The sequence below is a fragment of the Musa acuminata genome, chromosome BXJ1-8 (genome assembly GCF_036884655.1).
Source record: "Musa acuminata AAA Group cultivar baxijiao chromosome BXJ1-8, Cavendish_Baxijiao_AAA, whole genome shotgun sequence".
In the NCBI taxonomy this organism is placed as follows: domain Eukaryota; kingdom Viridiplantae; phylum Streptophyta; class Magnoliopsida; order Zingiberales; family Musaceae; genus Musa; species Musa acuminata.
In genome coordinates this window covers 50,508,415-50,533,055 of record NC_088334.1, presented here as the reverse complement: position 1 = coordinate 50,533,055, position 24,641 = coordinate 50,508,415, and the positions used below count along the sequence as shown (strand labels likewise).

The following is a 24,641-nucleotide window of genomic DNA, read 5'->3' as shown; positions in this document are numbered from 1 at the left end:
CACTGTGCTCTAGTATGTATAATACTTAATACATAATAACGATATAATTATTATTTTCGATCAATCGTAACTCGACACAATGATGCGTCTATTGAGCATAGCATGACATGTAAGAGGAACATGTTTTTTTTTTTTGCCTATAACAAACTAAAATTTAATCATGGGAAGGTCGACTCCATTCGAAGTGAAGTAAAATAAGATACAAAATATGAATATTTTCTAATATGAAGATATATATATATATATATATATATATATATGATCAAAATTGATCATCTCACCCTTTGATATGGTGGTGAGAGAGAAACGTTTTTGAGGGGCAAAAAAACCGAGGAGTGCAAGGGAGAATTTGACGGCCCTGATCACGACACGTCGGCGGAATTGTTACGCCTACAGCTCCGTTTCGGAAGGCCCATTAAACCCGCACGGCCCGGCAACGAGCTCCCAACTCTTCCTAGGGTTTTCCGAACCAATAAAACGACGACTCCATTCGCCCACTCGATGCGCACGAATCGATCCAAGAAGCACCGGGAGAGAACGGCTTGACGTTCCTCTTTGATCCATCTTCCTCTCTCCGTTAGCTCGAGGCATCCATGGCAGATTCCTCGCCTAAGAAGGCACCCAAGCTCCCGATCCCCGGCCGCCGCAACATCCTCATAACCAGCGCGCTGCCTTACGTCAACAACGTCCCTCACCTCGGCAACATCATCGGATGTATACTTTTTATTTTTTTCTTTGATAATTTCGTCTGAAGTTGTTGTCTTTTCATTTTGTTGGGATGAAAAATTGGGTTATTTTTGGGAGTATTTGGTGGTGTGATCGAGAAAGTTGACGGATTTTTGGTTTGGTTCAGGCGTTTTGAGTGCGGACGTGTTTGCTCGCTACTGCCGACTCCGGGGGTACAACACGATATATATGTGTGGGACGGATGAGTATGGGACTGCCACTGAGACGAAGGCTATGGAGGAGAATTGCTCCCCGAAGGAGATTTGTGACAAGTGAGTGAAATGCGATCCATACATCTGTTTTGATTGCTTAATTGAATAGTAAAGCATCTGATAGTTTAGTGATGGTAGTTATATTTGTATGTATGTAGTCTATTTGAGTATTTTCCTTAAATAGTTCTGAATCATTTTAATTCCTGAAATTATATATGAGTGCTTCTGTCAAAGAAAGAAAAACCGAAAAAGGATTACATTTTAGGTAATTTGCCTTGGCAATCTTTTGAAACTTCCATCAAATGGCCATTGTCACATAGAAGAAAGACACTGTTTTTTTTGTGGATTCAAGTGATAAGAAATGGGAATCAATCAACATTTATTCTGCATTGTTTGTTATGGTCTTTGAAATGTATTCTCTTCATATTTCTAGAGACCATGCAATCCCCATGAGGTTGATGAGTGGTTAAAGTAGTCTTCTATGTTACTTTTGGTCTAAACTTGTACTGTTATGACCTTTTAAATATAATTTTCTGCATGTTTCTAGATACCATGCCATTCACAGAGACGTCTATGAGTGGTTTGATATAAGCTTTGACAAATTTGGACGTACATCTGCTCCTCAGCAGACCGAAGTCTGTCAAGCAATTTTCCATAAACTACTGGATAACAAGTGGCTTTCTGAAAATACCATGCAGCAGGTTTGTTAATAGCTTTGTAATTACTGTGATTTGAATTAATCGGATGCATTTTACAAGTTATGCCTGTATTTTATTTTGTCATTTTTGGCAAAAATTATTACCTTTTGAAATCAAATGCAGCTATATTGTGACACATGCCAACGCTTCTTGGCGGATCGGCTTGTTCAGGGTACATGCCCTACATTGGATTGTAATTATGATTCTGCACGTGGTGACCAATGTGAAAAATGTGGAAAACTGTTAAATCCAACTGAACTGAAAGATCCCAAATGCAAGGTAATTGTCTACTAAGATATAGCAACTTTCAGCCTATTGTTTTGACCTTCAAGTGTGAGTAGTATATTTTGTGTCAGATTGCTCTTACCGTGAATGATGTATTTGGCTTGTTTATACACCTAAGTGGAGTTATTATCATATTAGGTGTGTCATAGCGCTCCTCGCATACGTGATACAGATCATTTGTTCCTAGAGCTACCCTTGCTGAGAGAGAGGCTGGAAGAATACATTAACACCATGTCAGTGGCTGGATCTTGGAGCCAAAATGCTATTCAAGCGACAAATGCATGGCTGAAAGAAGGTCTGAGACCTCGTTGTATTACAAGGGATCTTAAATGGGGAGTTCCGGTGCCACATGAGAAGTATAAAGATAAGGTACAAGAAATCCTTGCAATTTAAAAGCATTTAGATTGACATCTATAATGGAAACTGATTGATGCTTCATGCACTTTTCAGTTTTATGCTCTTAAGAGATCTAAGAGATAATGTCATAGTGGTATCAACCCTAACAATTGACCCTTGGTATATATCTGTGTAGGTGTTTTATGTGTGGTTTGATGCCCCTATTGGATATATTTCTATCACTGCATGCTACACTTCCGAGTGGGAGCAATGGTGGAAGAATCCTGATAATGTGGAGTTGTATCAATTTATGGGCAAGGATAACGTGCCATTTCACACAGTAAAATTCTGTTCTTCATTCGTACATTAGCATTCAAAGACACATCTTATGTATACCTTTGTATTTGTATTGTGACAAAATTTGACACAATCTGAAGTCTATTCTTCAAGTGCCTGCGATCTAAAATGTAATCACTTTAGCATGGTGAATTTGGGATTTTGAGTATGCTACTTAAGTTGCAAGAGATGTTTTTTTTATCAACCCATGGATTCATTATACTTGGTCACCAACTGTAGGGTTTCTGTGACAATTTTCTTTTTCACATTCGTGGCAAGTTTGCATTAGTATGGGGCATATGGGCAACGTAAATCTGAGTTTATTCCGGTGTCTAATATAGTTGGGAAATGAGCACACATAGATAAGCTTTCAAAAAGCTAATTTTTGTTTCATCAGTGTTAAAATGTGAATGTTACAAGTAAGTTCATGAGGCATTTCATGTATAATGATGTCTAGTTGAGTGAATACTGACAACATCAGAGGAATAAGACACCAAGTGTACTGATAGGAGCATCATGGTTTTTGTAACACCATGAAATCCCATGATATGTTCTTAGAATTTTAAGGAATAGTTCATCTTTGCGTATATATCAGCATGGAGGAGATATATAAAATGCCAACTTCACATCATGCTAACAACGAGCCAGTTATAAGCCCTATTACCTCCCTGTGTGTTTGGGTTATTTTAAAGTCCAAAAACTTATTCAAAGGGTCTGTCACATTACGAAATAGTTCAGTACATACTTATACTTGTATGGTTAACCACTCATAAATTCTAACACCTGAAGTGTTGAACCACTAATTTCAGGGTGAATTTTGCCTGCTGCTGTATTATTGGACTCTTTATTCAGACCTGGATGTACATACATTACTGTGTTTGTTATGTATCTGAAGTCACTCCTTGACAGAAAGTATTTCTTTAGATATTAATATGCTGTTGTGTTCTAGGTAATGTTTCCTTCTACTCTACTTGGTACTGGCGAAAGGTGGACCATGATGAAGACGATAAGTGTCACAGAATATTTAAATTATGAATCAGGTACTATTGACTGCCTATTCATAGTTATGTATTTAGATTGTTGAACAGGTTCTTTTTATGATTGTTCTTTCCGTATATTTGGTTTATTTTATATGCATCTTTTGGGCAAAGTATATTTAAAATAACAATGCTTGGATTTATCTGTAACTCTTTAGAACTTGGTCATGGGATGATCTATGAAGAAAAAGTAAACCCCAAACAGTTACGTTTATGGTTGGAGCCAATGATTGAAATTTCATACTGTATCAGTATTTCGAGCTTTGCTCGGTATGATACGGTATGGTATACCGAGCGGTACTATATATATATATATATACATACATATATATATATATATACATATATATATATATATTCGATGGCATTATTCCACCCTATTCCTAATCTATGTGCATTGATGAAGATAAACTATCTAAGCCATGCGTAGACAGTGCTTGAATGTAAAGTTAGGCATACAGGATCACTATTAAAAAAAAGTATTTATCTTTTTATATAAAAAATATAAAAATAAAAAATAATAGATAAAAATATAAAAAGATATAGATACGACATACTGAGCGATTGTCTCGTTTGCGGCCTTCGACGTCAAGGAGGTGGGGAGAAGAAAGATAACATCGACATCGGAAGATTCTTTGTGCAGCAACAATGGACGAAGGAGACGTTCGGAGATGAAGAAGGCCGGGGTCTTCGTCGCCTCTTTCGCTACTCTCACCATCGCCTCCCCTGATCCCTGCGCCTCCAACTCCCCCTCCAAAAAGGTACGATTCTCCTCGTCGTTACCTCCTAGTTCTGGATTGTCGAGGGAGGGTGGCGTCGGATTAGAATCGAGAAAGGGCATCAGTTACTCCACGATACTCTTTCTCAATGCTTCTCCCTCTTCTTCGATGCTTCTCCCTTTTCTTTGAATGCCCTTTCTTCCTCGCCCCGCCTCATCGCAGCCAGGCTAATATCGCCTAGTAGCGGGGGTCCGCGTGTCGGTCAGCTGGCGGACCGATACATACCACCCATATCCGACAGTATGGAACGATATTAAAAACCCTGGTTGGAGCATCTGGTGCCTATTGAAAATCCTGAGTGGGCACCTTTGTTTGCATGATATATACATGTATATTTATAGGGAGGAATAAAAAAAGAATTACAGAATTGTCTTTCAACAATCATAAATAATCGAGAATTTTTAGATGTCTATTAACCTACAAATATCCTTATACATGTCTTTTCTATATTTCTTCTATCTTCTCACCAACCACATGTTACTCTCAGCTACACAGTTTCAAATGGGGCACTGCCGCTAGATTTTCTTCTGACATCACAGAGATTGCACCTCACTAACAAACTCTCTAGATTAAAGGCTACATCCCAAAATGGCCAATGCAGGAGTAGTTGGAGTCAATTAACAAAAGGAAAATTAGTAGCAGTAGTAGTTAAAGAAACAGTTTGATAAGGAACTAGGTTCTTTTATCACAAGCTAATAAATATTCTGTCTCTTCTCACCAACGACATGTTACTCTCAGATACACGTAAGTACAACTACAGAACTACTGCCTTTTGTCATCAACATTGAACTCTCTGGATTCGAGGCTACATCTAAGGCCAAGACTGAAATTGTTGGAGTCGATTAACAAAAGGGCATTCAGTGGTAGTAGATGATTGGTTGATAATGTTGTAGGTTTTTGCATCACAATGTCAAGTAGTAGATGATTGATTGATAACTAACTAACTAAGTAGGTTTTTGTATCACAATGTCATATATATTCTGCCATCAACTTAAAATTGATATAAGATGTGTGGCATTTTTGTTGGGGTTCATTGTTTCAAGTAATGACATCAAAATACTTGGATTAGCATAACCACATGGTAAGAGTCATTTTCTATGCGGGTGCTGGATTAGCTGAACTATTTGAATACCAAATGTACCTCCAAAGAGCCATTTCTAGATTTCTCAAGATTCGCTGCAAAATTTCATGAGTTTGTTACTAGTGAATACTATCACCCTTACAACCTGGTGAACCTTTATGCTAAGAAGAATTATGATGATGACCAATTAGCTGCATTCAGGCTAGATTCATAACCATATTCAGTTTTGATTTCAGGTAAATTCAATTGAAATGAATCCATCAATTATTATAACTATGTTGGTTCTGCCTTTGTGATCAACAACAATAATTCATAATAATCCCAAATAATTGGAGGAGTTATATGGATTTTTTGCTGCTATCGAACTTTGTGTGAGGCAATATCTCTAGTTAAATGTAAAGCATTTTAAGTATCTTTTTTATAATTATCATTCTTAGGTCTCCCTCAGCTCTTATGAAAATTTTCTTCTTCTATAAAAGCACTCAGTGATCACACCCCTCTCCAATTTAACCACCCAACTTTTTTTCTATGCATAGTATCCTCAATCTCTCTGCCATGTTGATTGATTGATCCAAGGAACCTAACTTCTATTACAGGAATTCATGTCCATCCATCCTAATAACATTTTAGTTTTCTCTTTGTACTATTAAAATTGAGTTTGAAATAGATTCCATCTGAACTCTTTAATCATAGCAACGTGCAGTATTGTTGAAATGTTTTTGGTAAACTTATAAAGTTATGTGGTTGTAATTTACTGTAAGACAGTTTTAACTTTTATGCTCTTGGTACATAGAATATTCTGGTTTATTTACCTGTTCGTGGTGTTGCAGGAAAGTTTTCTAAAAGTAAGGGAATTGGAATTTTTGGTAATGATGCCAAGGATACAAAGATTCCTACTGAAGTATGGAGATACTATTTGTTGACGAATAGGCCTGAGGTGAGTCCTTAGATAAACTGTAGTTTTGATTCTAAATGCCCATAAAATTTTGCCAATTAGATCCAGTACATGTTGCCATATGTAGTATCCTGATTGGTTTTTGTGAATCAGGTATCGGACACGTTGTTTACATGGGCAGACTTGCAGGCTAAGCTGAATACTGAGTTGCTGAACAACTTAGGGAATTTCATCAATCGTGTTCTAAGCTTTATTGCAAAACCAGAAGGTTGGTTATTGAAATCATGCAAACTAATATACATGCAGTCCCCTAAGCATTATGAACCAGTTTGACTTTATTTTGTATATAGTCTGAATTTAATGCTTTTACATTCACTATGCTACCAAATTGAAGGCTCCTCTTTTTGAAGTTTTTTATTTTAAAGTAAAATTGCAATAGCTAGTGTAGCTTTTTTTTGTTAAATTGTGTACCATTTTATGGCTTTTGGAAATGCAATTTGTCTTGCATTATCCAGTAAATAATAAATCATATAGGACCATCTTTAAACTATTATGGAAACTTAACTAAAGTCCTTAGCTTCAATTTGTCTTATACCGTGCCTTGAACTATTGTATTTGTGGTGTGTTCAGCATGCCAAGGCTATGAGCGATGGTCTCTGGCATTACATGGCTTCTAAGGCAGGCAAAGCATTAAACAGTTGAGGTTTTATTTTTTAGGTGGTGTTCTTTTTTATCTATGGGGTACTAGATTTTAGATTTGAGATGACTTGGATGAAGCAAAGAGAAGTTTCCTGCCCTTCTAGGGATTATGCCTAATAATATCATCATTTCACTTGATATGACAGTTTCAGTCATTGACTTCTCTATCTAATCTTTTGACTATTACCAACTACTTGCAATCTTGGGAGGGCCTTTCCTTGGTTGTATAAGCTTAATCTATTATGAAATCTGTTGGTATGCAAATGAAATTGATTGAGAATTGGTTTTTACCACAAGATGAACATGTTCTTAACAGGTGTCAAAATCAGCTCAAAATATCTAAGCCTTTTTGCTTATAGTTTTATTAAAATTCTGTTTGTCTTATGGAAATTTTATGAGATACCTTCTCCAATCTTCTAATTTACATGTAAAAAATTGTTTCTTTGCTATCCAAATGTTCTCTAGTTCAATCATGACGGAAATATTTAAATGGGAACATCATGTGGGAAGCTACCCAGCTAACATGTGCTCACTATTCTTGTGCAAATATGAAGTTATTAATTTGCTTTATTGATTTGTCATTTTGAAAGCACCAATGGTGTTTCATGATACAATGATTTATCAGTAAATGCCATTTGTTATTTATTGCAGGAGCAGGATATGGGTCAATCATTCCTGATGCTTCAAATCCACAATCTCAGCAACTAACAAAATATTTAGGAGAAAAAGTTGGTAAATTGGTTGACCAATATCTGGATGCTATGGAAAAGGTGATTATGTGAAGTTTGATTTTGACTAAGATACAAAAGCCTCCACACGCACACACACCTCAATTCGGTGATTAGTTTGTGTGATATATCAATTACTGGAGAAAATATTTTGCTGTCTTTTGCAGGTTAAACTAAAACAAGGTCTAAAGATTGCAATGAGCATATCCAGTGAAGGAAATGCATATCTCCAAGTAGGTTCCATTGAATTTTCTTTGTCAATTGTGAGTACTTGTATGCTAGTTGTATTACCCTTTTTTTGGGTATGTGATATAGGAAAGTCAATTCTGGAAGCTGTACAAAGAAGATCCATCTTCTTGTGCCATTGTGATGAAGACCTCAGCTGGGCTTGTCTACCTTCTTGCATGTTTGTTGGAACCATTCATGCCTTCATTTTCTGTTGAAGTAAATTTTACTTTCTCTTTATTCCCTTTGCTTGTTTATGTTTGATAAGCACCTTCTGCTGCTTAATCTTTGGTTTTAGGGTTCTCTAATGAGATCTGGATAATGTTTCTTTGGTGTGCTAGGTGCTAAGGCAGCTCAATTTACCTCTGGAAGTCAATCTCTCCTTTTGTGATGAAAATGGAGAAACTGACAAAGCAAAGAGACCTTGGGATTTTCTGCCATCTGGTCACCATATAGGGAAACCTGAACCACTGTTTAAGGAACTGGTGTGCATTAGTTTGTTTATCGCTTGATAGCTCATTTTTATACATATTAACTTTGTGCATGATTTTGTCAATTGCATTTCACTCGCTTGGATATTTATTGAATGCTCTTCCGAGCAGAAAGATGAAGACGTGGAATCCTTCAGGGTGAGATTTGCTGGTAGTCAAGCTGAGAGAATTGCGAACGCTGAAACTGTTGCAAATAAAGTTGCTGAGCAACTAAAAGCCACAAAGATAACAGGTAGAGTGTTTCTGACCCATGTTATAAAAAATCTCCTATTTTTTCATTGCAAGCTATGAACTTTTAGTAAACCAGAAAAAAGGCATAAGATGCAATAAGCAATTCAAAAACATCTTTAATTAATTCATGAAACTCTGACTTGATAAAAGAATGGGTTTTAATCTGTCATGGACTTTGAGACTTAAGAGTTGGGATTTTTAAAATATTCATACGTTTTATACTAATAAATAACATTTGGAAGAAGGTTCATAAAGTTTACAGAGAAGTTGATGCCTAAGATTCAAGTTTTACCATGTTCTGGACTATGGCTGTCTAAATATCTTTTCTCAATTTGTATATTTGATCTTTGTTTCTTTGGTAAGTTTTTAGCAGAATGAATCAGAAAAATGGCAAAAGCAGGTAAATTGAGCTACAGAAAAAACTTAGGCAATACAGCTCTGACAAAGCATTTATAATGCAGAATTTTAAATCACAATAACATGATTTATTTGCTTATAGATTTAAATGTAGTGGTTCATCTGCAGTGTTGTGTAGTTGCCATGCAACTCTTAGATTAGAAGAAAAAAATTATTAGTACCTAGGTAACGCGTGGGGATTTAAAGAAGATAGAATAAAATATATTCACATTTATGGGATAAAATGGGTATAGTTATGATTGAGGATATAACAGAAAAGACTATTTAAGGTAATTTGAACTGATCTAAAAACCTGAAGGTGAGGCGAGACAATTCAAATTAGTGGCATGAGCAGAGTTAAGAGGGAGACTTATGAAGATATTACTAGTAACAAGTTATTTGATGACTCCTAGTTTGACTAGTCATATTATCATCAACAGTCATCAGCAGTAAGAACAACTCTATGTAGCAAAACTCCACTAGTGGTCTTGGAGCTGTGCAATGTTTTGGCTTTTACCGAGCTGATGAGAATAGGTTTTATTCAATTTAAAATTTTAGTCAAAAAACTAAATTGAGATTACATGTTCAGATCCAGAGGCATTGTTCTCAAGTGCTCTCATAAGCATCCACACCCAAAGCATTCTTATTAATCATAAGTTTGCACATTTTGCACAGATGGTCTTTTCCAGATTGTTAATGTGTATGATTTACGCGTGGTGCATATTTCATGACAGTTAAAGTTCAAATGAAACTGTTCCTCACGAGCTCATGTCGGCCTTTGGTTGTATATTTTTCTTTGACAATACCATGTTAAGTTTTGCATGTCATTTGTGCCAATAGGTAATGCAAAGAAACAACAAAATAAGCCTTCTGGCAATACAAAAGCAAAAACTGCTGAAACAGAGATTTCGGTTTCGAAACTTGACGTACGTGTTGGCCTCATAAAGAAGGTTCAGAAGCATCCAGATGCTGATTCACTTTATGTAGAAGAAATCGATGTAGGTGAAGAATCACCAAGAACTGTTGTTAGTGGTCTTGTGAAATATATTCCTCTTGAAGAAATGCAGGTTTGTTACTCTCTACCTTTTTCTGTTCCTGTTGGATATGAATCTCTATTTATTCTACTACAATTACTCCTGCAGAATCGGAAAGTATGTGTTCTGTGCAACCTAAAGCCAGTCACCATGCGAGGCATCAAATCACATGCAATGGTCTTGGCTGCATCAAATGACGACCACACAAAGGTAAGCCACAGTGCTTCCTCCTTTTGTTTTGGTCTATCTTAAGTTAAACGCAGTTTTAAGCCCTTCAAGACTACATGTGTATGATTAACTAAGGTGTTTAATTTCTCATATCAGTGTTACAGCAGTTTCTTGATAATAACTAATGTGTTTAATACCAGGTGGAGTTGGTTGACCCACCTTCATCAGCTGCAGTGGGCGAGCGAGTAACCTTTCCTGGATACTCAGGGGAGCCTGATGGCATCTTAAGTGCCAAGAGCAAAGTTTGGGAGAAGGTGCAGGTTGATCTGCAGTCCAATTCAGAGTTGGTAGCGTGCTACAAGGATGTTCCCTTCACGACATCTGCTGGTGTTTGCAAAGTATCGTCCATTGCAAATGGAGCCATAAGGTGAACAACATGACTTTTCAAACGATGATCACAATTTTCAGAAGATTTTGGTGTTCTGCCATCACCAATTTGTTTGTCCATTGTATTAATCCATGTAGTTGTTGTTTGATAACTGAATTCAGTTCTCAAGAACACCGGAATTTTGTCTTCTATCGAAAGCCTACTAGCTTATTTGGAATTTGCATCGACTGATTGTTGATTTGAAATGGAAAATGCTTGTGATGCAAAGAATGTTGCATCTCATGCTTGATTCAATTGAAACGATTACTCGAGGGTTCTCTTTCCAGGTTTATTCAGTCTGTGTACTTCCAAAGTAATGAGGTGAAGATAGAATATGGTGGTTTCATGACGTTTCTACCAACTTATTGATAGAGGACAAAATCGATCTTAATAATAAAGTCGTGAACTCAGCGAGTTCGATATGGAATATAAGCACATGACGATCCTGATTGATGGTCATAACGCCACTTGGGTAGGAACGACTTCAATAGACGTTATCATAGAGGTTATTGAGCTAATTATAATTATTTCGGGTAGTTAAACAACCTTAAAATCTTCCGGCTTAAAAATTTTTATATTGGAATCAATATAATTATGAAAAGTGAAACATCTAACTTGATTTATTCTAATGTTATCGATTTAACAAAAATAATAAATAAAAAAATAATTTCAATGTTCTAATGGGTGGTGATGAATCAAGGATGAGTGATTATCATGAATGAGGAAAGAAAGTGATTAGGGTCACTCGACATCTGCGTTGGTGCAGATGTAAATGTCGAGCGATCCTTTCATCGTTTGGTAATTACGTCAACATCGACATAGATACAGAGCGGTCCTCATTTCTCAACATCACTCTCTCTCCTCATCCACAAAAACTGCTCCCAATCGCGTCACCGTCCGTCACCATCGATGTCATATGTCACCACTAATTAGAATATTAAAATTACTTTTTTATCCATTGTTTTCATGCTTCTATCCATAAAACCAATGACGTCAAGTGAAATAAAGCTAGATATTTTACTTTAATAGGATTCGATTGTAAATTTCCCAAGTATAACGACCGAGATGTTAAGAATATCTAATTACAAAAGATAATCTATAATTAGCCTAAGTTTATCTCATCTCACTTGTCATCTTCATTTTTAATTGCTTATATTATCGATAATCTCGAGGATTTAAGTATAAAGAATTTTTTTTTATTTTTAGTTTCATTTTTATTTTCTCTCTTTCGTATGTTTATTTTCTCTCCACCTTATACTCATGACATATCAGGTATTAAGCAACACTTAGATTCCAACAATGGATTTCTCTATGATCATCCTCAACATCTTGAAACAAAGCATATCATATATTCTCAACAAACCCCTCATTCCAACTTAAAGGTCAATTTTAGCCCCTATGATTTTGACGATGGACCTCTTAAGCCCTTATGAGTTACTTGTATCTAAAATAATCTATATATATTTAAAGTCATACCATATAGGCCTCTTTTCCTCAAGTCTGAGTTAATATACGTTAGAGTCTATTTATATATCATGTTAACTCACAATAAATCATTAATATAATAATACATGTAATTTAAGTTTTAAAAAAATAGAGACCACCATCAATGGCAGGATGAGGCATCATCGTAGAAATGACCACCAAAGCAGCACTAAGTCGCTATTGCCTAGCAAGGCATCATATGCACGTAGCCTCTACCGCATTGATGACGAGCTCAAAAGCTTCCAATCCTGCCTCAAGTGGATGTGTGTTACCAATCTGACGCTAGACACGCAATGATCTCTTGATCCCTCTTTCTCCTCCTAGGTGTTTTCATTCCTACTGCCTCCCACTTTGTCCTCTCGTGCCACCACTCGTTGCATACATTATAGTCCAGCTCTCCCTCACCTTCACCTCCATATTTTCATGAGAGAAGTGGCTTACAAGTACTCATCGAGATCGGAGCAAGTGTTGTTCACGGTGGCAGGCAATGTTGTAGTGGGCAACATGATGGCATGTGCCCTGGTGGAGCTGGTGAGTGACATCTAGTAGATCTAGCTTGCTAGTTCCAGGGTGCATGCCACCATGTCACCCACCATCGCAAACGACACTCGCTCCACACTGACAAGTAACACCATATCTTATAAGCCACCTACCCCACAAAACACAATATCATTGAGACGGAAGCAGAAAGGAGTTGAGCTTATCCATATAGCTCTCTTGCACCCGCTCGCTCTCACCGACTAGCTTATCAAGGAAGAGAAAGAAACGAAGGCCAATGAAGGCAGAGAGGTAGGGGTAAGTGTAGGAGAGGCTAGAGACGAATGTGAGAAAGACCTAAACTACCACATCGTAAGCGATAATAGGTGGAGACACAAAGGAGACAAAGTGGGAGACGATGGGAATAAAAATCGCTAGGAAGAAGAGAGACCAAGACCACTACGTGCATAACATCAAACTGATCGATGCATAATAACTTAAAATAAGACCTAAAGTTTTTTAACTTAATCGTTAGCATGGGAAAGACTATATACGTATGATACCCTACTAGGCAAGCTCAATGTTATAGCTGGTGGCTATTTTTTAAATTTTAAATTATACATATCTTTATATTAATAATATATTATAAATTAACCTATCACATATATAAACTGTAATGTTTGATAACTCAAAATGATAATGACTTGTATACTTATATACTGTATTTATAAATATTTATAAATTTTTTAACATAAATAAAACATAAAAATTTAAAAGATTCATAATCAAAACTAAAATAACTAAAACAAACTTTAATCATTTTTTAAAATTTAAATTATATATTATTATATTAATTATTTATTATGAGTCAATATATCATATAAACAAAGTTTATTAATTTAAACTTAACAATATATATATATATATATATTTAAAATCTAAAAATTGTTTTAAATATGAATAAATCATAAAAATTCAAAATCATAAGGACTAAAATAAACCATAACCCAAACTTAAAAACTCACGTCATACATGCCCTATGTCTCAAAAGTCAAGAAAATACAAATTTCCATCATCATCATGTTAACGAAAATATAATGTCGGATGAAACATTAATGAAAACATTTTACATCATTATCGTTATCAAACACTTTTCAATAACGATAACGAAAGAACATAAAAGGGATGACGAGGAGCCCACGAAAACAGCATTAGTACACATCTCTGATGACCCTTCGAAAAAGGCATGTATACAATTCCTCAAACACAACAGCATTGCATATTCCTAACATGGCATACAGTATCACTTTCAACCATGCCAAATGCTACCACCACCACAATACACAGGTGAACAGTTATATGTGAAGTGCAGAATGATAATCCCGAAACGAGTTGCTGCAATTGATCATCTACAAGCTTTTGCAGATGCTCCTGGCCATAGTAGCACAATATGATATCCATATCAACTGATGTTAGTTCTTACCAGTATCTGCTTGATCAACTAATAGGATGAAAATGAGATACTTAGATAAGTGTGACAACAGCAAACCAACAGAGATGTGTCCAAAAATATTGCGTGAAGGTTGTGAGTCAATCATAGTATTGAACATTTGCTTGATCTACAACAGATCTGTAAAATGTCTTTAAGGAGATCGCATTGCATAAAGACAGATGTTCATGATTGCAAAACATGGACATGCAACCCAAATGAATAAATGCCAGAAAAAGTTAGTATTAGAAGCAGTATTCCCATGCTGAATACCTGATAAATACAATTTGGATGACCACTCACCATGGTTCAATGCTTCTTTGAAAAGTCATGCATGGACTTCCCAGTAGCAACCTAACGTAGTATGCTAGGAAAACATATAAAAGGTGAAACTTTCTGGTCTGTAGATACCAACCAATGTAGCAATACTTTCACAATGATAAATGAACAACAGTTGGTGAAACATGCTTTTCGCATATAACTCTAATCAGTTCAGGACAAAAGAGATGCATCAGTTCAGGACAGCAACAGCCAATCAGTTCCATTCACCTCATTACAAAAACAACAGGTATTAAGACTTGGAAACAAGAATATTTCTTGTGGCGCTTATGTTTGGAAACAAAATGATTACCGAAACCTCAGAATGTTAACAATGAACGAGCTTACATATAAGAACCTGCGAGGTGTAAGACCAAACGTGACCCCTAGTTCATAAATCTAATCATACACAATGAACATAAGAAAACTTTTTACGTTGGTCATCTCAAACCAATTTGAGTAAATAAAGTTGCCAGTATAACTAATTGACTAGAAAACAATAGAGATACCAAACGATACTGAAACAAGTTAAGAGGCATCAGATAATAAGCGGAGTTATCTGTCCACACAGTGTTTTCAGTGTGTAGGATAAGATTTGAAATAACATCATTTGCCTCCCACTTGCGAAACATATTACCTTCCCAAGACTAGCCTCCGTTTGGCAAGATGAAGGTAGCTTCTAAAAACATCACCTCATAGAAGAAATCAAAACGCCATTGTTAATGGAGGTTTGCCAATAGAAGAAGTCATAAATGATTCTCCTATGCATAAAAGTCCATTGATGGCTAGTCTACAAAACTGTTTCTTTTTAATAATGCAAGTTAGCTGAAAAAAAAAGATTGATTTGGGGTTATCGACGACAACACTGAAGATTTACAACTACAGATAAATCACCATAAAATCAGTAACAATTATACACGCACATAGTTACAAGATAACGCTACGATAAGCAGCCAGAAAAGCCCTCGAATAAACACAAAGACTGTTCTAATACATAAATGTAGGCCACGATATACATAATAGCATCAAATCACTACTTTATTAACAACAAAATCAGAAATTGAGATATAGAACAATCGGCAAAAGGGGCATCAGATAATAAGCGGAGTTATTGGTCCACACCATGATTCAGTGTGTAGGATAAGATTTCAAGATCACATCATCTGCCACCCTTTTGATTGAAAAAAAAATCCAGAAAAAAAAACATCTTGATATTTGACAAGCATTTCGATCGGACCATTTGACGCCAGAGCAACCAAATCAAATGCCATGGGCTGGTAAGCCAACCATTTAGATTTCTGCACCCGTTATATCCCCTTAGATCGAAAAGAACACATAAATGAACATCTAAGAGGAGGGTAACTGATGCAATTACTTGACCATCAAAATCAAAAAAGAATTGATCTGATGCTGCTCAGAAAAAGCAAATCAAGTCATCGACACAGAAAAGGATCTCGTTTGTCCAGACATAAGTATTCAGCATCTTCATCGTAGCGGATCAGATTCATGTTTCAGATCAAAACCAATACCAGAAACTACCAAAATACGTACGTAACGTTAGATGTTAGACCGATGATCAGTGGAATCTCTCTCGGATGCTTTCCAAGGAAAGCCGATGAGTGCTGCAGACATTCAACACGGCATCAGGTTCTGACCGCCCGTCTGCTTCGTTTCTCGTCATCGAGAGAGCCACATTTCGATCGGAGAAGTGGGAGTTAGATCAAAAACGACGGAAGGAGAAAGAAAAAGAAGAGTTCGAGCCGCAAAAGTAACGTCAGAGGGAAAGGATCGTAGCAACGACGGAGACTGGATGGCCGTTAAATAGGGCTCGCTCTGGCGAAACCCTAAAAACGCTCGGTGTAGGGTTCTTCGAACCTGCACATTGATGGGCCTGTGTGGGCTCCGTATTTACGGGCCAGCCCAAATATGTCTTAAACCCATTCTCTAAGGCGTAGACATAACCCGAACGAGCCGTATATACGCGTATACGTGTTGGATTGGAGTTTAGGAAATAATTATTTAATTTGATTTTATGCTAATATTTATTAGATGGAGTTTCACTGAATATTAATTATAATGGTACATTTGCAATTTTATAATGGCATATATATGTCGAAAGAAGGATATTGATCTCATTATTTTATTCTTATTTTTATATTTTATTCTTTACTAGTAAATATCCATGAAATATATCGTTCACAGCATCCCAATGTACCTGCATACGTTATGTATTTATTTTTATTGTAATTGATCTTCCTTATTTCTAATTTTTTCCCCCACAGTAGGTAGATCCATACTAAGGGTATAAAATAAGGGCAAGCAATTATTTCAATAACAAAGGAAGGGTACAAATAATAATAATAATTCAAAGTACTCTATATTTATTTCATGTAAGTGGGAGGAAATCCTCAATTTTGTCACTCGCTATACACAGATGATTCAAGTATGATAAGTTCCAAAAACTCGAATTACCCCAATCGTATGTACCAATTAAATTCTCGACGAGGCATATATTTCAAACAGGAACTGGTGTGCCCTTGCTTGTCATACCATCAAGTATATCATTAAATGCTTGACATAAACCTGCAATCTGCATGTAGTAAAAAAAAAAGGGGGTTAGATGTCATACAATAATTAAATATTTTAATCTATAATAAAATTCAGCCCTAGCTCCTTAGCTAAGTCATAGACATGTTACTGTATCATCTGAATTATTAATAATTGTTCTATCATTTACTTAGCAAGTGTAAGTAAGACCTGCCTGATGATCCCATTGTCGCAACTCCTCCGTATCATCCTCAAAATATATGACAGCTTCAACCTGGAAGAGGGAAATGTGTAACTTAGTAGCTATGTTGATACATCAGCAAGATCTTACTAAAATACATACACAAAATGTCGAAGCCAGTAAGGAATATAAGGGTATAAAAAGGTGGCAAGTTCTCATTTGAGTGATAGTAGAATAATGAATTTGTGTAGATAATTCTGAAACAGCTTGCTGTTTATAGTATGGCCAAGTGTGCTTGTGCCAGAATGTAAATCTCTTTTCCCACTAAACTGTCGTAGTAGCCTTGTGATTGTAATTTTTCATCTCTGCTGCATTACTTCTGTTGTTTTATTGCGTCTCTTGATCTGGGGATAAGCATGGTTTGCTAGAACCCAGATCAAGAAGATTCTGGAGTAAGTTGCTAATTTTATCCTTAAATTACATAGCAGAGGATCTTTACCTGGTCGATTAATCCTCTCATTCTATCTTCGTAGATCATTCTAGCTGCTATCTTTTCAGCCTGCAAAAATCATAGGTCAAAGTAAGATAATTGATTTTTGAAACATTCCAATATAATCAGACAGAAATAATGACCAAAATTTTACAATATGCCAAAAAATAATGAGGTGGTAGAATAGCAGATGACAAGTCACATTTGTTTCGAAAATCTAGAAATTTGATATGCTTGTTCTGGAAGCCATATAAAATCAAGCAATAGGAATTAGCTTCATAAATATAAAGAAAGTCCTGAAGCACCAGCAGAAACTGTATCTGAATTTTCCAGATCTGGGTAGTGCATAAAATCATAGCAGATTTTGTTGTTCTCTCAACTGATATTAGAACCAAGATTGGTCGATGGCAAGTGTCTAAAGTGTCTTTATCCTTCCAAATGAACATAGTTCAGCCTATGCCAAAAGACTTCCCTCTTGATTTTGAGTTATGCTCTATAACATAACTAAACCATCTTGATGAAAGAAGGCTGTGGATAACAATGATAATCAAGACAATCAGCAGTGAATGAAATTGATCACTGTACTCTTTAACATCATATAGCTATTGCAGATAACAGAATCAAGAGTTGAGAACCAGCTAACTGTAATATGGCATAGTAGTCATGTCGTAATGCTCAAAGGATAACTGGTGAAAACAAAAGTGTAGTAGTGAAGTATTTTATGACCACTGGAAATTTTCTGTGCCAATATCAAGAACCTGAAAAGGGGAAATAACATTCAGCTGTATTTCTTTTTGGCAATTAAAGAAAGGGACATGATATAATAACGAGTTATGCCATACTAGCAAGCACGTGATATCAATCATATAGTTCTTGAATTGACACATTAATATAGAAGCAAACTTCAGCGCATGACGAGACGAACAATTACAATACATGACAACACAAGTGATCAAAGAACAAAAAATCTGCATCACAGCTGGCAACATAAATTTGATTAACAGAAAGCAAACCTTTTGAGGAGGAATACCCAATAAAGCTCCTAGCTCCTCAAAACTGCTCATCAGAAGAAAAAATCATTTTTAAAATAAATCATAAGTTAATAAGAATCTACAGAATAAAGTTTATCTTTTTTTTCAACCTTATATTTGTATATAATTTGCTGGCACTCAGAAGATTATGCTCAATCATTGCACGATCCAGCACAGTAAAATTGTCTGGTAAAAGAGCTTTCTGTTCAACAACAAAGATAAAATGTACCATATCAACAAGATAGACAAGAAAAATGAAATAAAACTAAGAATAAGCAAAGTATAATTACCTGGTGTGCTTTCAGTTCCTCAGCAAATGCATCAATTTCCGGTTTCCTCAAAATTCTCTCAAGATTCACCTAAAAGCGTTTATAATTTTATATTAATCAAAATTCTTCAATAGAGTAGAAAAAAGGTAGTGGGATATAACCAAAAGTAAGAGACCTATAAAGAAGGGAACAATGGCTACCTTCTGTAAAATGGGATAAATTTTCAGCTTTGAGCATCTCTCATCCTGACAAGGAAAAGGAGAAATTTCAAGTTTTCAACAATATCAAATTCCATAAGGCAACATGTTACTTAATAAGAAACAGCTCTAATTTACAAAAGATTTTAATTGCTGAACTCCCTAAACAATTTACTTTGAAAGAACAACATCAACACATTTCACAATGGCTCATCCCAAATTAAGCTTTATAACGATATAGCCATATCCTAGCTATGTACATTTGATAAGGATGACCAGATCACACAATCTCCCTTAAAGCAAGTGTCCATTCAATCTAAAAGAAGGATCCAAAAGTGTACTTTTACTATTCTTGCTGAAATTTATTTTTAAAATAGAATTCTAGGAAAACCATGAATCAATAAATGGTAGCATGGTTTCGAACATTGTGGTATACCAAACACACCATACCAATAGACCAGTGTACCACTAACACAAATCAGTATCATTGTTATTAGCACATCGATGCATTCTGTACCATATCAATCAGTCTGCACTGGTTCAGTAAGGTTCCAGTATGGGTACCAGTATTGGTGTTCAAAAACTTGAATGGTATTGTGGCCTTTGCTTTAATCAGGAGCCACATGTTATGCTTTAGCTAGCCAAAAAGGAATGACAAAAAAGATGATGGAAAGTACAGTATCAAATTTGATGTCCCATGGAACTCCATTATGAATTTGCAAAAGGAGGAAAAATTGACACTAAATACATCAATTATGTCAATCACTTGATAAAGCTGAATTTCACAGTTCGAGACAATAGTCACGGAAAACACATTAAGTTTGCCAATTAACTGAGGTGAAGGAATATATTTGTAGCACGAACTAAAATTTCATGCTAAGTGACGTAGATACCTTGTATAAGGTAGCAAGAACACGGGACCGTTGGGGTCCAGCAGCAGCCAATATCGTGCACGTCACAGCAGCACTGAGAGCTTGCTCCAATGCATCCTCATCAATCTCCCTGAGATCCAATTATACAAAATTTGCATTATAGACCAAATAACCTGGTAAGAACAGTTGAATATAAGAAGAAGAAAGAAAAATGAAAAAAGCATGTGAACCAATATTCATTAAACCTTGCAAACACTTCAAAAAAAATCTAACAGCACATTTTATACATGTACACTACTGGGTGCTTACTGGAAAACAATAAAGCACATAGGGCTCCATCATTTGCGGTCTGATGAATCAACTGTATGCAGCCTCACCACATCATATGAAGAGGCCACTTCAACAGTTCAAACACAATATACAGGTAGCAACAAAGCAAACCTTACTGTACCAGGGAGAGTTCCTCTAAATATTGCATTTATGCAAACACATAATATAAGTATATAACTATATATGTCAAAGAAAAATCACAAAAAAAAGGGCAATAGGAAGGGTTAAAAGTTGCTGAGAAATATGCAATGCCAATAAAGTAAAGACAGCAATAAGAAAAGGAAGCCTAAGTACTATAGAAATAAATTACAGTATATCTGTTGAAATAGACAAAACATAGATTTAGAGAATAATCATTGCCAGTAAGTCATCAATACGATCATTTTTTTATCCCAGATTTTAATCTACAAATATCAGTAAGTAAACTTACTCATCTCCAATTTGACGTTGTTCAATCTGGGAAATACCATAATAATGAAGTGCAGCTTCAAGAAACTTCCGCTTCAAATCTAATATCCTAGCATAACAAACCTTTTGAAAAAAAAAAAGACAAATAATGTTAGAAAATAGTGTCAGATAACAAAGAAACCTAGATGTCCAGAGCATAATCACCTTGTATTGTAAATTTAGCACTTCATGCTGGCTATTGTTGACTAGAAAAGAAGCTTTATTAATAAAAGCCTCTGCATTAACAGCATCATCATCCTAGGAACATGCAGCAGAATTCAGATAAACTGTAAGATGTATATTCTGATAATCCTCAGTTAAAATAATGTGATGCTAACAAACCTCAAGATAAAGGCGAGCAATTTGAACACATTTGGAGAGCTTATAGGTATCATCAAGCATCCTGATAAACGAATTCCAAGTACAAAGATAAGGCTTTTCGGGTAAGCTTGTCAGACAAATATATATTTTAAACAAAGAGATTTACCTAATTCCAGAGTCCAAATCAATCCCGCTCAGCATTTGTGCTGCTTTTGACCATTGTTGTTCAGATTCATAGAGTTCAGCTAGTTTCTCTCTGATGATTAGCACCTAAGAGAATTGAAGGTAGACGAAAGCTCCAAAGTTTGAAAAAGGCCATTCCAACAAGTGTACATATATATTCTTCACAAAAGACCTATTCAAGCTTACTCACAAAGAATCTAGAAGACAGACATACAAATCAAGAATCAAGATGTTCTCCCTAGTATAAAAATGGTTTAGTATGATGCAAAAGTTAACAGATAGTGCAGATACTAGGAATCAAATGTAAAGGATAGGCATAAACTATCACATTGCATGCCATACAACATGTTGATGCAAATGAAATCTTCAAAGTTTGCCATGAATACGGTTTCATATTTTGTTTTCCAACATAATGAAGAAGAGAACTGGACTCTTCTAGATTATTATTAATGCCAACAGGTCTAGGAAGGAAAAATCCAGCCAAAGATGTGATCTAAATTGTTTTTAGATTTAACTTGATTAGAAAAGAAATCTAGAGAAGTTTCCCCTACAGACCAACAGAACACTCCTCATACATGAATAGAACATACATTAGAACTCAGATAAAATAAATAATAACTCCTTGAACAGAACTTGGAGATGAATACCTACATCGGGAGCGGCTAGAATTACTGCAATCACAATGATCATAGAATCATTTACAATGTTACATGAACTCTAGCATCGAAACACACAAATCATGACAGATATTTTCATGTTCATGAGTTGAACGCTTGTTAGATGTTAGAATTTTTTTAGTTACATTATCCTATCATCAAACAAACGTAAGAAATTGATCTTATCACAATTTTAAGGCCTTTTATGAAAAAAAAAGTAATATGCTCTTTTTGATTCTTTCTCTCACACCATCATGTATGTTGTACCTCCATTCCCCTCATTGGCAAATTGGACAGTGCCACATTCTCATGTCCATGCTCATCACCAATGGAAGCTAAATCCAGCAAACAAACAGTTTTAAGACACTTGAAGAAGCTATCACTTTGAGAAGGGAATCTATCTTGAGTAGCTGAAATTAAGAATGATATGTTGTTTCCCAATCCCTTTTCTATCAAAACTATAAAAGCAATCCAACCAAATAACCAAATTTTACATTGAAACTATCTGAGTTGATATAAATATGGCACAACATTAGAATCTATGTTAGAAAAGGCTTATTAAAAAATGCTACGAATAATTGAAAATATATTGCAAAGAGATTCCTGAAACTCTTTTTAGCCTTTAAATTTAAAGGCAATGAAAAATTATACCAACGATCTGTAGTCCAGCTTCAGATCAAGAATCCTAGTTCACTGAAAAAAATTAAAATAGAACTTTAAAGAAGAAATTCAGTGCCTTCTCAGCTGACTTCGTAGTTCATCATAAACAAATAGCATATACGAGCACTCAAGTCCACTTTTCTCTTGTGTGAAATAGTGTATATGTCAAATGACAATCAAGTTACCTATCTTTATTCATGTTAACAAGACACAAACTACCGAACGAATAAATATGCATCAAGCCCAAAATACCACTATTTACTCCTTACTTGAATGCTGCTAGTTAGCATGACAAGAAGTTGGATTGCAACAGCAGATGCCGCTCTCATCATTTTTTTGTCGGACCTCACAGCATGTAAGGTCAAAGAAGAGGTTTTTAACGAGTGCCAGAATTCAAAAGCCATACCTGTTCCTCAAAAGACACAACCCTGGGTTGAATTTGAGCTAGACCATAGTGAGCGATCTCCTTCTGAACGTCCGTCTCAAGCCTTCCCAACTCCTGTGCGAACGTCAGTAGCAACTGCCTCGATACCACCAGCGGAACCTCGTCCGACACCACTAAACACCAACCAATGCGGGGAGAAAGAGCCGATCAAAAACCACAGAGACGGGGGGGGGGGGGGGGGGGGGGGGGGAGGGGGAGGAGAGAGAGAGGAAGAAAACCTTGATCTAGAGGGAGGGAGGAGCGTACTGTGATCGATGAAACGCTTGGCCTGGGTGACATCGGTGGATGAGGAGGAGAGGACGGAGGCGAGGATGAGTTTATACTGCTCAATCTTTTGCCGCTGGTCCGTGATGGACGCGGCGGTCGCGAGAACGCTCTCCATCGCTGCTCTTTGTCGAGAAACTGCTCGTCGGAACCCTAAATTTCGGCGGCCTCAAAAATCGTGGTACTGCTCGCCGAGAACCGTCGACGTCGTCTTCATCCAAAATGATGGAAATGCCTCTTATTGTAATCATGTCTTATTTTTAATATTTGGAATATCAATATTTTCCAACGGCATACTGGATAATTATTATTTCCTCAATAATTTTTTAATTCTTAAATAATTGCTGTTTTTGGATATATTTTTTCTTGAATTCATTATAAAATTAATGTATGAGGCATTATAGGAATTATGATGAATAAAAAATAGATGATTTCTCTTAAAAACTATTTTTTTTGTTTTTCTCATATGATACCCTTTTTTTCAGTTTTCTTATTTAGTATTTTTTATTTTCCTTTAATATCTTAAATATCTTTTATTTTCCTTTAGACTATTATCTTATGCCATGTCAACCACCAAGCCCTTCCCATATATCATTGTTATTCCCATATATCATGGTTATTGATCACATGTCACAAAAATCTCTTTACGATTTTTTACGGGTTTATTTAGTATAAATATTTTTATTATATTTTTCACTTTTCACCTAGCTCTCTAGCTTAGCCACCTCCACCCCCTCCATATTGTCTCTCCCTCCATATCACCTTCAACATCAAAAGTTGATCGACCTTATTAACTTTAGTATTATCATGTACCTATTCTCACAAGACAACCACTAATGTATCCACAAAGTCTTAGTTTTTATCGTAAAGTGCCTTATGTTCACTCGAAGGATATCGACACAAGCATCGACATGTAGAACTTCAACATTGTTCTTTTTAGAATCCTCAACAAGTGAAAAACTATAGACATAATGTACAACATATTATCGTTAGTCGATTATGTGAAGTCATTGATGAAATAAGAGTGGTATAAAAAATATGTGGGACTTTGAGCAAACTGTATAAGTAGCAAGAAGGAGGAGGTCACGAGGAATGTGGTAGAAAGGTGCTTATCAACAACTATATGAGAAAATATCTTATATGATGAAGTGGTGGTTTTACTCAAGGAGACAAAGAAACAAGGCTCGCATGAACA

The 24,641-nt window shown here is 35.9% G+C and overlaps 2 protein-coding genes and 2 non-coding genes across 6 annotated transcripts; 1 reads left to right on the top strand and 3 right to left on the bottom strand.

Annotated features, from left to right (window-relative positions):
* The first annotated feature begins 455 nt into the window (after positions 1 to 455).
* LOC135588640 (probable methionine--tRNA ligase) lies at positions 456 to 10,962 on the top strand. The gene is made up of 17 exons (XM_065080852.1): positions 456 to 714; positions 854 to 998; positions 1,486 to 1,639; positions 1,760 to 1,915; positions 2,060 to 2,290; positions 2,454 to 2,597; positions 3,543 to 3,633; positions 6,321 to 6,427; positions 6,539 to 6,653; positions 7,736 to 7,854; positions 7,980 to 8,045; positions 8,128 to 8,256; positions 8,379 to 8,522; positions 8,640 to 8,760; positions 9,996 to 10,222; positions 10,298 to 10,399; positions 10,558 to 10,962. The coding sequence occupies exons 1-17, from the start codon at positions 594 to 596 to the stop codon at positions 10,786 to 10,788; spliced, it is 2,403 nt and encodes an 800-aa protein (XP_064936924.1). The 5' UTR covers positions 456 to 593; the 3' UTR covers positions 10,789 to 10,962.
* Positions 10,963 to 15,084: 4,122 nt separating this feature from the next.
* LOC135591888 (small nucleolar RNA R16) lies at positions 15,085 to 15,171 on the bottom strand. The gene has a single exon (XR_010478653.1). It is a non-coding gene; the product is annotated as a small nucleolar RNA R16 (small nucleolar RNA).
* A 466-nt stretch (positions 15,172 to 15,637) lies between these two features.
* LOC135591889 (small nucleolar RNA R16) lies at positions 15,638 to 15,724 on the bottom strand. The gene has a single exon (XR_010478655.1). It is a non-coding gene; the product is annotated as a small nucleolar RNA R16 (small nucleolar RNA).
* Positions 15,725 to 16,911: 1,187 nt separating this feature from the next.
* On the bottom strand, positions 16,912 to 23,675 carry LOC135588639 (COP9 signalosome complex subunit 4-like). Of its 3 annotated transcripts, none has more exons than XM_065080850.1 (14): positions 23,429 to 23,675; positions 23,144 to 23,295; positions 21,405 to 21,508; positions 21,260 to 21,320; positions 21,083 to 21,175; positions 20,901 to 21,001; positions 20,162 to 20,270; positions 19,272 to 19,316; positions 19,093 to 19,161; positions 18,913 to 19,004; positions 18,785 to 18,827; positions 17,781 to 17,840; positions 17,311 to 17,374; positions 16,912 to 17,143 (listed from the first exon to the last, which is right to left on the bottom strand). In XM_065080850.1, exons 1-14 carry the CDS (start codon positions 23,562 to 23,564, stop codon positions 17,118 to 17,120), a joined length of 1,155 nt encoding a protein of 384 aa, XP_064936922.1. In that variant the 5' UTR covers positions 23,565 to 23,675; the 3' UTR covers positions 16,912 to 17,117. The 3 variants fall into 3 exon arrangements, with proteins under 3 accessions (XP_064936922.1, XP_064936921.1, XP_064936923.1); XM_065080849.1 differs by having other exon boundaries at positions 17,315 to 17,374; XM_065080851.1 differs by having other exon boundaries at positions 17,315 to 17,374; positions 23,401 to 23,605.
* Positions 23,676 to 24,641: the final 966 nt, after the last annotated feature.

Bases quoted from the DNA above. Each gene is read 5' to 3' on its own strand.
- LOC135588640 (XM_065080852.1), top strand. From the start codon at position 594: ATGGCAGATTCCTCGCCTAAGAAGGCACCCAAGCTCCCGATCCCCGGC. The intron at 2,598-3,542 runs GTAAAATTCTGT...GTTGTGTTCTAG, and splicing joins ATAACGTGCCATTTCACACA to GTAATGTTTCCTTCTACTCT. The intron at 8,257-8,378 runs GTAAATTTTACT...TTGGTGTGCTAG, and splicing joins TGCCTTCATTTTCTGTTGAA to GTGCTAAGGCAGCTCAATTT.
- LOC135588639 (XM_065080849.1), bottom strand. From the start codon at position 23,564: ATGGAGAGCGTTCTCGCGACCGCCGCGTCCATCACGGACCAGCGGCAA. The intron at 19,162-19,271 runs GTAGCCATTGTT...AAACGCTTTTAG, and splicing joins TTTATCCCATTTTACAGAAG to GTGAATCTTGAGAGAATTTT. The intron at 19,005-19,092 runs GTAATTATACTT...GTTGTTGAACAG, and splicing joins AGGAACTGAAAGCACACCAG to AAAGCTCTTTTACCAGACAA.